We start from the raw sequence: 14300 nt of genomic DNA, 5'->3' as shown, positions 1-14300 counted from the left end.
ACTGATACGGTAATATTGCCAAGGTGTGGTGGGACACAAGAAGTTTGAAATTTTATGAAAGAGAAAACGAAGTGTAGGTATTGCATTTGTTTATTTTTGACCACTTGTAGCACTCTGGTCAGGGAGCTCGAAGATGATGGTAGTAATACACTGTAGGTACAAGCGACACCGTTCATGCATGATGCTGTCACATTGTGATGCTTCACCTGTGGACTCCCCCAAAGTGAGCGAGCAAATAATCTGACAAAGAACTGACTGATGATTGTCAGTATATTAGCATGATCAAATATTTCAAGACATCTTTTAAGGCAGAAAATCCAAAAATAGAACCATTTTTTTTTTTGGCCGACCAGTCTGTTTCTGGATGGCAAAGGAACATTTTTGAAGGCATTACATCAAGACTTATTGTACTTATTAAATTACAGTATATAGCCTATTGTCCCCACTGCTTAACTGTAACTAAACATCTGTACAAAAAACAGCAATATCAGGCATTTTAGTACAAGCAAGTACAAGTTAAAAAATAAAGTGAACGTAATGTAGATCATGTATTGCCACTGCCCAGCAAGAGCAGCAAGTTTAAACATTTATAACTGTCAAAAATAAAAAAGGAGAGAAAGCAGCTATTTGAAACAAATGCTTGAAAGGCAAGTACGAAAAAAAAACAATGGTAATTGAGTGTATGGATGTGCACAATAATGCACATATTAAAACTTGTAAAACAATTACTCAACCTGATTGGTTGTGTTTTGGCTACATCATTACCTTATTTGTGCTTTTCACACTACTTTAATTTACAACAGACGAGTTTTGAATTGTAATTGCACAATTAATTAAAGTTTAAATAAAGACACTCGTAGATGCCGTTTTTTCAAGGATGTTCTTTGATGTTTTTGTTTTTTTTTAATCCAGGAATAAAAATTACTGTGAGGCGATATACAGTAATGAGTAAGGATTTGAAGCGTTTGATCATATCATGATGGAGCAAGAAAAATGATGAGGGTCAAATGGAGAACAACATACATGTGTATGTCCTCCTATGGCACAACAAGTGCACAATAATCCATTTTAGATAATAAATGAATAATACAACAAGCAACTGAATACTGATATTCTACTAGCAATACGGACGAGCAGTCAGCATTGCTAATAGGATATTGACAAAGAAGTTTTTTTTCTTTGAAAATTGGCAGAGAAGCCTCCATCCAAAACGGTTTAGTGGACTGTACACTCAAATTAGTACAAAAGTAAATTGAAACTCATATAAAAAGTAATATTTCAATATATTCGAATCACTCTCACTTGACCCAAGACTGTTGAGAAGGCCCTATGTTTCTTCCAACTCTCTTCTTGTGCTTAAGTGTGAGCTGGGGTAGACAACCCCACCGTGTCGTCAAGGAGGAGGACAGTTTCCCACTTTGACAATCGTCAGCGCGATTGTTGTCCTTTTTCCTCAATTAAAGGGTCATCCACAACATGATCAAAATGATTGCAGCTATACAGTAAGACAGCCATCAGAACGAGCTGTACACAATGACGAGGACACAGCGAAAAAATCCCCTTCCGCCGCTGTTTTATTATTTATGAGTAGCTGGAAGCAGCTGGAAGAGACAGATGGAGGCAGGCTAGATCTCGTTGATGGTTCGCTCAGAGGGCCGGTAGTCTTCCTTTCCTTTTGGCGAGGACATGTACAAGGACTGCGTTTTGCGTTTTAAGCGAGCTCTTTTGGTAGCCAGTGACAGGCTGTGCTTGCTGGAGGCGATGATGTCAGTGATGAACTTCTTGCAGTCAACGCACACCTCCATGGTGGCCCAGTCTTCAGTCAGCTCGGATGGAAGCTCAAGTGCTTCGTGAGACTTTAATGAGCCGTGCTTGGACAGCCTGAAGAGAGACACAGTGTTTTACTGTATGCTGTATATGAATTTAATGTAGAATTATATTCATCAATAACATAATCAACAGATGAATTGACTATTAAAGCAATTGTTAGTTGCAGCACTACTAAAATACAAACAAACAAAAATAATTGATACAACCATCCTGAAATAGTTGTATTAAAATTTTTTACATGCTTCTAGCACAGACATACAGTAACAAAATAAACAAAAATAAAATATAATCCCGTAATTTTAGGAGTGCTTGAGTGGAGCCCATCCACAATGGGTGAGAAACATCTAATGCCCATGATTTGTTTTTATAGTTTCTCTCAATTCCTACTTCCCAATTTAAAACGAGTCAGTCCCTCAGGCTAACATAGCAACCATCAATTTAAAACAAATCAGAGATGAGATAAACGTTTGCCATAAAGCTCAAAGGTCTTACTTGGACATTGTCTTGTGGATGCTTGGCCGTCTATGGCCGCTGGAGGACTTGACAGATTTGACTGTCCCAGAAGCTTTTTCAGCTCTTTTGGCTTCTGATTTGGACATGGTAGCCGTTGATGCTCCATCCACAGCAGAAGTCAGCGGGCCTGCAGCCGCAGCGAGTCCTTGTCCCCCAGAAGTCGTGCCACTTATTCTCTCCCTGGATAGAGTGTTAGTCGAGCCGATGGAGTAGATGGGGAGACTGGAATAAGGTTTGGATGGCAATCTCATCTGTCAGAAAACAATTACAAATAAAGTTGTTATAACAAGTTAAAGAAGTTTATGATCTAATTTCAAAATGTCCTGCATTACAAACATAGGATTTTTTTTAAAATTTATTTAAAGTTTAGCTCTGTAATTTTACATTTCAGTTTCACGCAACTGAATTCGACTTCACTTTTCACCTGCTTTATTAATTGTATAAATAATGAGAAAAATTTGTTACACTTCACCTTTTTGCAACACTGCGAACACACAGGCCTGTAAAGAAAAACAAAGCAATGAATGCATGTAACATGTTCTTTTTAAAAAAATATATATATAAATGTGAGACGATTATGTGTGTGGTGTTGTACTTTTTGCAAAACTGGCAGATGTAGGACCAGGTGAAAAAGGAAAATCTTTTGGTCCGACAACAGAAGCAAAGCTGCAATGAAAAGATAGAAATGTGAAATACATACAATCTTTGAACAAAACCTAATGTACTGCTCAGCAAATACAGAGAAGACTGCTGTAGTCCTATTAATGCATCGTCAGGAAATTGTAAAAGCAGGTTTTACAGGGTGGCACCTTTACTAACTACCTTGCCACCACACCTGCCGCCCTTACTGGTGGCAACGTAATCCTTTATATTGTCGCTATAGTGTGTATAAAAAGTCTGTGTGTTTGCATGTGGGTGGGGTTATAACCGCCGCCCTCCCAACTGAACCTCCTGCCACCGCATCACCATTCGAGGTAAGACCCTGCAATGGTGAGAAAATCACTACTCCGACCTTACCTTTCCCTTCTTCATTGCAGTGTAGATTTCTTTATACTGTTGGAATTTCTCCAGTTCTGCTTTTACCAACACCTGCCTGATGTGCATCACCTCCTCCACTGTCAGAGACAGACACTCCACAGGGAAACAAAACTCCTCCTGCACGCACGCACAAAGACAGCTTTGAGTTGTCATGCAACACAAAAAATAATTCACAATTCTATTTGTTTTGTTTTTTTTAAAGGAAATTGAATATCCTAAAAAGGGTGGCTGTTCCAGTGTCATTTTATTGATTTACTATCAAAAATTCATATTCTTGTTCTTTTGTCTATACCAGCAAAGTGACAATGACAGGCAGAACCATTCCACTTCCACCAGATTGCAATTAATATGTTATGTGATGTCAACTTTGTGTGTCATTTTGTTTGGTGGTGTACTGCAAGATTTTTTTGTAATGCCTTAGCTCCATTGCCTATGATACGATTGCTAATCCAGGAAACCAAGAAGTTAAGTATTCACAAGCACATTTCTCGGCCCACTGTACGCAAAATGCTGCAACATGCATGTTTTTGCCTGCGGGGTCCAACAGAAACAATCTAGATGTTTCTATGTTGTGCACTACAGTTTACTGCTAGGCAGGTGTACAACATAAAAACGTTGGACGGTATTTTTCAGAATACATCACAATCTTAAAAAACAAAATAACAAACAAAAATAAGATTTTTTTTGTCTCCCTAATAAATTTGAGTTACACTGTAGACTAGATTATGTGAAGTCAAAAGTGTGAGGACGTCGGAATCAATGCACACTCTCAAACCAAAACCTTTGCTCAAGGGCTTCTTCAACAGTACAGGTTCTTTTGGCAAGAGAATAAAATCCCACGTTTGCTTCTAAAAGCCTTCCAAAATCCATCACCAACCTCGGATTTAGAATCTTGGATTTTAGCAAGAGTTCCTTTCTCTCAATGTCTACACGTATCCCCATTATTATTGTGCGTTTAAAAAAAATGAGTGCAACACCCCTTTGACAATGCACTACATGAAATTATAAAGTAGAATCTTTAAAGTCAAATGTCCCAAGAGTCGTGCAAATGAAAATTCTATCATTTTTGGGAAAACACCAATGCAGAAATTTTCTGCAATTTTTAGTTTTCGTTCAGCATGTGAAAACCTTGTTGCAGTCATGTAAGAACTGCAATGCATCAACCGGAGAGAACCTTTCAGTATGATGCAATGCAGTTCTGCACTGCTGTAAAGTAATGCAGCAAGCAGAGGAAGAACACGGCAAGGGAAGACAAATATACATATATACAGGATGTAGGCGAAATAAGAACTGTTAAACGTGACACAATGACAACAGTTGCACTCTGCAATTGATTATTTCTACTGTATACTGGAAAATGTCATAATATTAAAGAGGTGAAAATGACGATCCGCCCGTTTTTTACGCCGAGCGCACGGGTGCCAGTCAACAAGAAGTGTTCAACCTCAGAGATTATACAGTTTTCAAGTTTTAAAAATTGAACATTGGACTCACCAGAGACTTTGAATTCTGTTTCGAGGGTGGCTGAAAAGGTCGGACATTGGTTGGTGTTTCTTTCTCAATTGAGTGTCTCCTCTGGGGGGTCTGGCGCCTCTCTGGCTGTGGTGTCGATGAGATGGGTAGGAACTGTGGTGGAGCTGGGGTTTGCCAGAAAAACACATTTATTGTAACTTTGTTTTCTTGAAAATATTATTTATTTGAAAGAGTTTCTATTTGGTGAGGGAAAGATCCAATCACAATTAGAGATAGACCGATTATCAGCCGGGGTGAAATTATTTATGATCATAAATCCATTTAAAACGGTGTTAACTTCAATGAACTATTTTATCTAAATTTTCAGTTGACTTTATAAGGGATTCTACTGACCCTGGGAACACGCTGCATCTTTTGTTTTTTTGTTTGAAATCAAAACAAAGATGAGTCAAATTTTAACATTTTGGTCATTTTGAATTTACTGTGGACAAATACAGGAGCTATTGTATCATTTTTCATTTTTAAGACATGCCGATGCTGAGCACCCGGAACTTTGTTAGAATTTTACAGCACGGATGTATATTGTCAAAAAAATGTCTTAGTATACAATACAATACAATGCAACTTTATTAATATAATTAAAAAAATCAAATCTGAAAAAAGATTCACAAAACGTATCATAGCTGTTCTGTGAAAAACCTGTATGTCCATATTTGTAATTAAAAAAAAAAATTCACATTAATAGGATGTCTGTAATGGAGAAACACCATTTTATCCGTAAAAAAAAAAACAAAAAAAACACATAAAAACACAAACACAAGTGTTTTTCACAGGACAGCGACAATATGCATAAATGTCTTCACAATCAGCATTATAAACATGCCACAGGATTTATGAGGTGAATATTAATTCAGAACTAACTTTTCTTTCCCAGTGCTGACTCTGGAGATGTGTCATCCATTAGAGATGTCGCAGCACTTGAAGTGCTTGCTGATCTGTGTCCTAAAAACTCTTCCTGAATAGACATATGGCACACACCAAAACACATTCTATTAATTTGCTCGGCAGGCATCAGATGCATTTTGTCATAAAAATGACATAAAAAATGACAAGACCCCACTGACATCAGAATCAGAAGTGTCGAGTTCGGCAAGGCTTGGGGCCTTCAGAAGCTTCTTCCTCTGGGGCACAGACTGAGATCCAGAAGGTTCTGCTTTGGGAGATGCCGGTTCAATGGTCAGTGACAGAGTGCTGGACGTCCTCCTGCCCATGTACGGACTAAATTCATCTGCAAAGAGACACACACAAATAACTGTCATTAAGATAACCAGACAAACAGCACTGGATCTCAAAACATTTTCTCTTAGGTTTCTTGCATCCATTCATTTTGTGATTCAAAATCTATTGTGATTGTCTTGTAGTAATAATTCCATCCCAGTTTTTTGACTGACAGTAAAGTAGAACAATGCAAGAATCCTGAGGACAGAAGACAATATTTGGAGATCCATCTGAGGCCAGAGAGGGAGGGGAGGGGTAAATGAGGTTGGTCAGAGGGCAAGGGATTGGAGGAAGCCGGTGTTATTACACAGAGCGGCGGCATCTTTCATGAAAGGTCATTGTGGAATAGATTTGGCACTGCAAAACGGTATATACTGCATATAACTTAAAAGTTGATATACACAGCCCGCAGTTGAATGGTGACCAGTCCAGTGAGTACCTTGCCTCTCACCTGGAGTCTCCTGGGTGTTGGACAAACTTCAGCACACCTGTGGTCCTAATGAGCGTAAATTGTACAGAATATGCATGGATGGCTGCATGGGGGGAGATGCAGGGGGGAATCACCATCTTCAAAATTTTACTGACTATACAGTAATTTAGGTTTCATGGACAGTGAAACTTCCAAAAAAAAAAACAACAGCACCAAAAACAATTTACAAAGAGGATTCGAAAGGAAGATTCAAGTCCGTGTGAAGGAAGTGTGAGGTGTGGACTGAAAAGCCACAGCTGATAATATTTCTCCTGTTTGAGGGCTTAAGGGCATCCATACCAGCTCATCATCTCGAAGGGGTAATTTTGCGCTGCTGGATTCAAAGTCGGACTGAATATAGAGTCATCATTGTGCACTTCACTGTGATTTGGCCAGTCTTAACACAGTAATTGATCAGATAACATATTAGTTGACAGCCACACAGGCAGACAGACAAGGCCATTGGGTTAGGGATGGGGGGACAAAATCTTTAAGCAACATGGCTCATACTTTACCTAGGCCTGTACGGAACAAGTCCTGTGGCATACTGCGAGTTTTGCCAAAACCTAGAAGGGAATACCTCCTTCATTAGGAATGCGACACAAACCTTTTAACTTGTGTCACAGGTCTATTCTCATTTAAAGGGGAAGTCAACCCAAAACATTTTTGAATAAGAATATGTTGTATGCAGCCCTACCACTAAAACACGATTCAATATCTAACTCAATATCTGGTGGGCGATATAATCAAAGGGCGATGCATTTTAAAGTGGAATGATTCAACTGAAATTATTCAATTCAATTCCACAGAGTATGTTGCAATGAGTTTGTTTCAAAATGTTACAATCATTTTACAATACGAATTTTCAGGACAGTAAATGTGGCATTTCCTTTAAAGTGATTTATCAAATCTTGGATAAGAAATGTATTAGTAGCGTGTACCATATTAACATATTGAAAAAAAGATGTAAAAGCTCTCCAAGCCCCAAACTATTAAATTGATTAAACTCAAAGAATGAAAAATGCATCAGCAACATCAAACTGATGAATACGGATTCATAGGTTTTTGATCGGACCATTGGCCGGTTCAAGCTATATTGATAGCAATTTATTAGTGTATTGATACACTCACATCTTTGAAATTAAAACAGATTTTCATATTAAAATGGGTATTCATTACATCCCCTACTTTCCAGTAAATAGCACAAATGCCTTCTTTGATCCTATTGACTAATACTTATAACCGGGGGCGAGGCAGCCATTGGGAATGTCTGGAAAATATTTGAATTTTCCCGAACAGCGGTGTAATTCTTGGCCACCAGCAGCCGTCCCGCACTTCCCTGAAAATATTGTATCCATGTGAAAATAGCAGAAATATCACAGATATCAAACTGTGTGGGGTTGGACGGGGGGGTGGCCAGAGAGTGACAAGGGGTGGCCAGGGGTTGCCATGGCCACCACGTAGCTCCAACCCTGAGCATTGATTTCCAATTTCCTGATACCTTGACTGATCCATTTAAATACTGCACACAAAAAAATTATATAATTATCGCCAATTATAAACCTTTAGAGAACAACAAGTGCAAGTGGAGGACCACACAAACAGGATAATCCCACAGCATGAATGATTCAGCGTGATAATAAAGCTTATGTTGGGATGAGAGACACTGGCTTCAGTAAGAGGAATTTGCGGCTTAGCATTATTCTGATTTGATGCTGCACTGACACACATCTCGATATTTGTTTTGTTGGCTGTTAAAAGTAAATGTTTACAGAAGTAATCCATCGGAGAAATGTAATCAAATGACCAAACGGCTCACGCATTCTACTGCACATTGTTCCATGGCCAAATGGATTACATTTTGCAAGATCACCAGGAAACATGAAAGACCCTTTTGTACAACGCACAACGATAATGACTCCTAAATATGCCAAGTTGGCAGAGACGCTTTTTCCTGCAGCACTCAATTCACCGAATAGAAAAAAAAGACCAGAAGCACCAGCAAGGCAAATGTTAGGCAATCGGACAGGAGACGTTCAAAAACAAGAAAAAGTCTCCTAACTTCCTCATCTAACAATATTCTAAAACAGAGCTGCATTTACAACAGGTCTTGAAATGAACCACTGGCTTCGGTCTTGTAACTAGAAAGAAGTGAGTAGTAACTTTAGCGGCTAGTTTGGATTACTAGTCGTCAAGTCTTTCACACTTGTCGGAGTAGGGCTCTCAAAATACCACGTAAAACATTGCGTGTACACTTATTAAGGTTTTACAATGACTTTAGATTGGGGTTCGAGTTGACGTTTGAATTCATGTTTCTGTAATTATCCAATTGCATTTTTTTTTTATATCACCAATCCACATTCGCTCCTGCTGAACAGTGTCCCACATCAGCGCATTTTACAACCACAAACATCAGCCAACCTTCACGAAACTACTAAAGCATGAAATACAAATGCAGTGTACAGAAACCGTGTGCGTGCGTGTGTGTGTGCGTCGTGTGAGTGCGTGCAGGTGATGATGATGAGCAGCCATATGGGGAGTAAGAAGGAAAGATCATTCCTGTAAATAAATGAAAGCCAGGTAAGCAGCAGGAGGAACGTTACCTGACGCATCAAAACTGAAAGACATGCTAAGTGGCCGAATTACTGCAACGAGAAATGCATGGCATGGGACAGTTATTTTTGATTAGGAGGTTATTAGAGGCAGAGAGTAATTTAAAGTCATATACGTATACTGCATAGAGCAAGACATTCTGGAAGTTAGCATGCTTGTTCCTGAGTTCAAGTGCAGAAAGAAACTCAAAATTCACAAGCAATTAGCCCCAAAGAGTGGACTGCATTTGACATTGCACTTGGATTTACAATTAGATTGTCAGCATATTGCAAGCTTATAGTCAGAAACACAATAGGAGATGATAACTGCAAACACAAATGAGAAGATTTCTGCAGAGTTAGCAAAGAGTAGAGCAAAGTCCAGAATCATTGTGTGTAACGAAACAGTACTGTTATATTTGAGATGCAACTCTTAATAAGTACTCATAGTAAATTTGGGATTTATGAATTAGTAATTAGCAGAGTTCGGGACACACGGGACCCCTACCATAGGATTGTGCCCCCCTAATTGAGAAGGACAGCATTAAGTCTAAGTTACAAACTCTATGGGCCCTATTTTCATTCAGGGGGCAATTGTAGCACAAAGCACAGTCTAACTGTGTGCAAGAGTGAAGTTTTCTTTCTCTCGGTATAATTGGCCGGTAAAATTAAGCTTAAAAGGGCGTTTGCGCCTTGGTGAGCCATTATGGGATGGAACACAGTGTTTTTCCGGCCAATCCTAGCTACATCCCTATGCTGCATCAAAATCAGAGCAGTATGTAGTGCATGCCTCATTACGCCGTGCTTGACATGCGGAAACTAAAATTAGACTCGCTGCAGTTTGTATGTGCCATTGGCACGTAAACTCCCCCCTTTCGGATGATGTAGTCGGCTGCGTGTGTGACGCGGAAAATTGGAGACCGCCTTGCAACTCCTGATCGTATGCTCGTTTTTATGCCAAGCACACAGGCGTCAGTATGCCCAAATAGGGCCCTAATGTGATAATGTAATACCATAAGATGGGCGTGGGCAAACTATGGCCTGGGGGCCACATACGGCCCGTTAAACGTTTTAATCCGGCCCGCCGAACTTGAAAAAAAATTAAATGAATAAACCTTGTTAATGATTTATTTTCTAAATACTGTGGTTTTTCAAAGACGTGTATATTGTTGTAATGCTTTTGTTCACTTTCATTTAAAATTAAATGTATTTTTTTTTCTCCGATGAGGTGAGGTTACCAAAACATCCATCTGCTCCCGGTCCGGCCCCATTGTCAAATTTTACTGCCCATTGTGGCCTGCCAATCAAAATGTTTACCCACCCCTGCCGTAAGCGCTGCTTAATATTCAAGATAAAAGTAGAAATTGATTATTAAAAAAGTATTAGGTGTAGGGTTTGTAGGTTAACTTGCTGTATGAAATTATTGTGATATTTTTCAAACATTAACAAATACTATCCGCAGATACAATACAGTGGATCTAAGGTATCACATTTTCGACTGTATGTAACTAATGAAAACAATGAGATTGTTTGTGTTGTCTTTTGTTTAGTCAAACTAGAACATTGGTTGAAAAACAGTAATATCAATATTTGATACTGGTGTATCGATGCGTAGTCAAATAAGATAATGATACGCTACATTGCGATATCGATATTTTAAGGCGTTGAGGGTCTTACCCATCCGTCCCCTGCGGACCATATCTGGAGTCACAGGTCGAAGTTTCCTCTCCGATTTAATTTCCTTTAGGATCCTCTCATGCAGTGTGGGGGGAGGCTGAGTGGGTGGCTTCAGTTTACGTGCAGACACCTGCCAAACAATGTGATGATTGTCAGAAAAACTTGTATTGGGATGCTTAGGGGTGGAGCACAGAATTGATTTTAATTAGTCACCAAGCGCAGAAAATGTAATTAAGAACATAAAATTCTTGGTCAAGTACGTGACCACAATGTATCTGAGCAAGTTTTGGCTTGCAAGTATATCAGCTTTGCATTCAATTAAACAGAACCACATTTCAGACTGTTTAAGTCCGTTTAATTAAATTGAAAAGTAATTTGTGAGTAAATTGAGACAAAATAATGATTCTTTCAGTATTTGTACTTTTTGTGACATTTTGGTTTGGTGGTGGTGTCTACAGCGTTTTTCTAAGTAAGAATTTAGTTCCGCTCACAGGGTTAAGGGGTGGTCTGGATCTAATGAACTCCAATATGACTTCATGAGCACTCTTCTTAAGCCTGGGTGGGATGTCTCCATTCACCTGAAACACACAACGTAGAGACAAATACTGAACCATCTCTGAATGACAAAAGATGTTTCCTCTACTACATTGGACATCCGCTTACTCATGGTGTGGCACCCACGGATTTACCCATTCACGGAAGCCAATTTATTTTGGCTTTATTATTATTTTTTTAATTATTGTTTTTTAATGAGGGGGTAAAGGGGGGGGTTGTGTATTTTTTCATCTTTTTGGGGGGAGAGACAAAACCCATTTCATTATTATTTATTCTTATATGTTTTATTTATTTATTTGCCCAATTTTCCCTATGCATTTCAATGGCGGTCAACAAAAAGCGTCTTTTCACTATTCATGGGCTGGCATGTGTTTTGACCATATTTAAAATGACATTTTTGTCATACATTTGGTTCGGTAGTATGGGATCCAACGTGGCCCCGAGTAGTGCTGATGAAAACTTCTGGGCCCCTCCATTTTTTTAAGTTGCCCATCCTTGTCTTGGAGATTAAACAGTCCTACTAATATCAAATTTAATAAGGCTTTAACTATTCTGCCACATTATCCAAATAAATTGCTTTTGACAAAAATATAACATCATAAAAGCATTAAACTGACCAGGACATTATTATGTTTGTGTCGTCCGTACTAGACACTCACCATAACTTTGCGCAATTTGTAGCGTTTGGACCTGATATCGTCCATGAGCATTTCATAGGGAGTAAGATGGTACTCAGTGGGCAGTGGGTTGTACTGACGCTCTTGCACCTTTTTCAGCTTGACTCCTTCTCGAAGGTCTCTCATCACCTGAACCCAGAATCGAGCCTGACAGGAAGTAAAGGGCATCGGAAGCAGGGAAGCACAAAACATATATTACGAGCCTTTGAAAGATCATTTATTTGGACAATCTGGATAATGTGTTTACCCAGTTACATTTGGTGGCTAAGCATAAAGGACGTTATAAATGCTTCATTAAAACATGTCTTGATAGTTGACCCTTTATAATTGATTTGATGCTTGTTCGGTTGGTTAGTTGAGAACAATGATAGTGTGTATGTTACCCAATCAGCATTTTGCAAGTCATTCAGGTCTTTTCTGGGATCTTCTGTTGACTCTTCCATCTTACGAAGATTCTGTTACGACAAAAGAGAAGGCTGAGTAAGATTAAAGAGTTAGTCAATTCTCAATGGACATTGTTATATTATCCAGAGTGAAGATTTGACATAAATTGCCCTTCTCAAGTGACTGAGCTCTCGTAGGTTTTGCAAGTGAGGAGAGCAACGGATCTGCATTGTAACACTTTCTGGCACCAAACATTACAGTACTAACCACAGTGTACACCATTGTCTGTTAATTGGGATATTGATCGGAATGTGGTTTTATGGATTATATAATCATAACAACACCAATCAAGCGGTACAGTTCAGTTCAGATTGTCACAATACTGAACGCTGATCAGTATGATGTCAACCGCAAGACATTGGTGTGGCATGGATGCTGATAGCTGTCAGTAACATAAATTGCATGACAACATAAGCGACATGACAAGTGTGTAACTTGACAGTGAATAAACAACAAAAGAGAAGTGACACAAAACGGAAATAAGATAAGTTGACTCCGAGGTTATTATTGCTTTGGATTTTTCATTTTAGTTGAGTTTTTATTTCGTTTTGTATTTGTATTTATTTCGACTTTGTATTTCCAATTCAATTAGTTTAAATTAGTATTGAGAATAGATAGTTTTTATTAGTTTTAGTTTTTAATAAAATGTTTAGTTTTACTTTAGTTTTTAATAAATTTTAGTTTTAGTGTTTTGTGACGTGGAGTATTTGTCAGGTGTGATTTTTTTAAGTATTTCTCATTCAAAACTCCAAAAAAGATAACATTTGAAAATGTTATGAACTTACTGGCGATAATGCTGAATAACCACGAGCAAATAAAACACAACAGTTCACTTAAACCTATGTGCAATAAGTCCAAGAAAGGTTATGTGCATTCATGCTGCTTCAGAGGTCAAAATGCAGATGAAACGCACAACATGCTCGAAATGTTGCTAAACTTAGTGGTTATAGACTACGCACCCCTTTTGCAAAGCTATTTTTTGGGACATTAAAAATGACACCAAATTAAATCATTTCAAAAGTTACTCCATTGTTAACGTGACATATAAACCATACATCTCAATTGAACAAAATGAAAACTTTTTGATAGGTGGAGTAAAAAAAAAAAAAAAAAAAAACAGATTAATGACTTTGTGTGCAGTGTGCACGCAATCTTCTAATTGGGTATCTAGTCTTGTTCATAATTGGTTCCAGTCTCAACGAAAGAAAAACAGGCCCAAAGCATGATGCTGCTCCAAGTATGCTGTTCTTTCGTGAGGAGCAGTGTTGTGTTTGTGACCGACATACCTTTACGAAATATACCCAAAAGGTTCAGTGTTCATCAGCCCATGCCACATTTCCCAACTGTTAGGGAAATTTTATTGTCGCCATTAATGGTGGAAATTATTTATAATTGTCTATTTTTTTTTATATAAATTATTTTAAAAACCTGTCGATTGAACAGGAGTGTGCAGACCTGTTAAATCACTACTTGTCAAATTTAAGTCCTTACAAATTGAAATTGTGTATGAAAGAGTGAGAGAGAGAGAGAGATGGCAGTATGCCGCACATGAGACCTGTCTCCATGACGATGCATTTTGCTTTTGTCAGAGACGCAATCATAATCAAAATAATCCAAAATGGATTTTTGCCATTATTCTGTTGTTTTATTTTTTGTTTTCTACCCAGCAGACATCATTGTCAATGCATTATGTCACTTAGAACGTCGAGGCGCCGTATGGCTGTACAAATGTCGTAAATCCGGCAGCACCATGAT

General features: G+C 38.4%; 1 protein-coding gene across 1 annotated transcript in view; it reads right to left on the bottom strand.

The window, feature by feature from the left end:
* Positions 1 to 72: 72 nt before the first annotated feature.
* Positions 73 to 14300, bottom strand: part of LOC148329521 (protein spire homolog 1-like) — a 30235-nt gene continuing 16007 nt past the window's right edge. Inside the window, exons 5-17 of the mRNA XM_088306890.1 lie at positions 12485 to 12556; positions 12084 to 12248; positions 11361 to 11447; positions 10870 to 10999; positions 7117 to 7167; positions 5979 to 6142; positions 5776 to 5869; positions 4876 to 5018; positions 3361 to 3498; positions 2939 to 3009; positions 2816 to 2843; positions 2323 to 2594; positions 73 to 1881 (exon numbers count right to left, since the gene is read on the bottom strand). Coding sequence (XP_088163016.1) covers positions 1626 to 1881; positions 2323 to 2594; positions 2816 to 2843; positions 2939 to 3009; positions 3361 to 3498; positions 4876 to 5018; positions 5776 to 5869; positions 5979 to 6142; positions 7117 to 7167; positions 10870 to 10999; positions 11361 to 11447; positions 12084 to 12248; positions 12485 to 12556 — 1671 coding nt within the window. The 3' untranslated portion in view covers positions 73 to 1625. The remainder of the gene's footprint in view (positions 1882 to 2322; positions 2595 to 2815; positions 2844 to 2938; positions 3010 to 3360; positions 3499 to 4875; positions 5019 to 5775; positions 5870 to 5978; positions 6143 to 7116; positions 7168 to 10869; positions 11000 to 11360; positions 11448 to 12083; positions 12249 to 12484; positions 12557 to 14300) is intronic.

Source organism: Idiotropiscis lumnitzeri, chromosome 10 (genome assembly GCF_059441095.1).
Source record: "Idiotropiscis lumnitzeri isolate Australia: NSW breed Sydney's pygmy pipehorse chromosome 10, RoL_Ilum_1.0, whole genome shotgun sequence".
Lineage (NCBI taxonomy): Eukaryota > Metazoa > Chordata > Actinopteri > Syngnathiformes > Syngnathidae > Idiotropiscis > Idiotropiscis lumnitzeri.
Note: the sequence above shows the minus strand (reverse complement) of the source record. Positions and strands in the feature narration are given on the sequence as shown.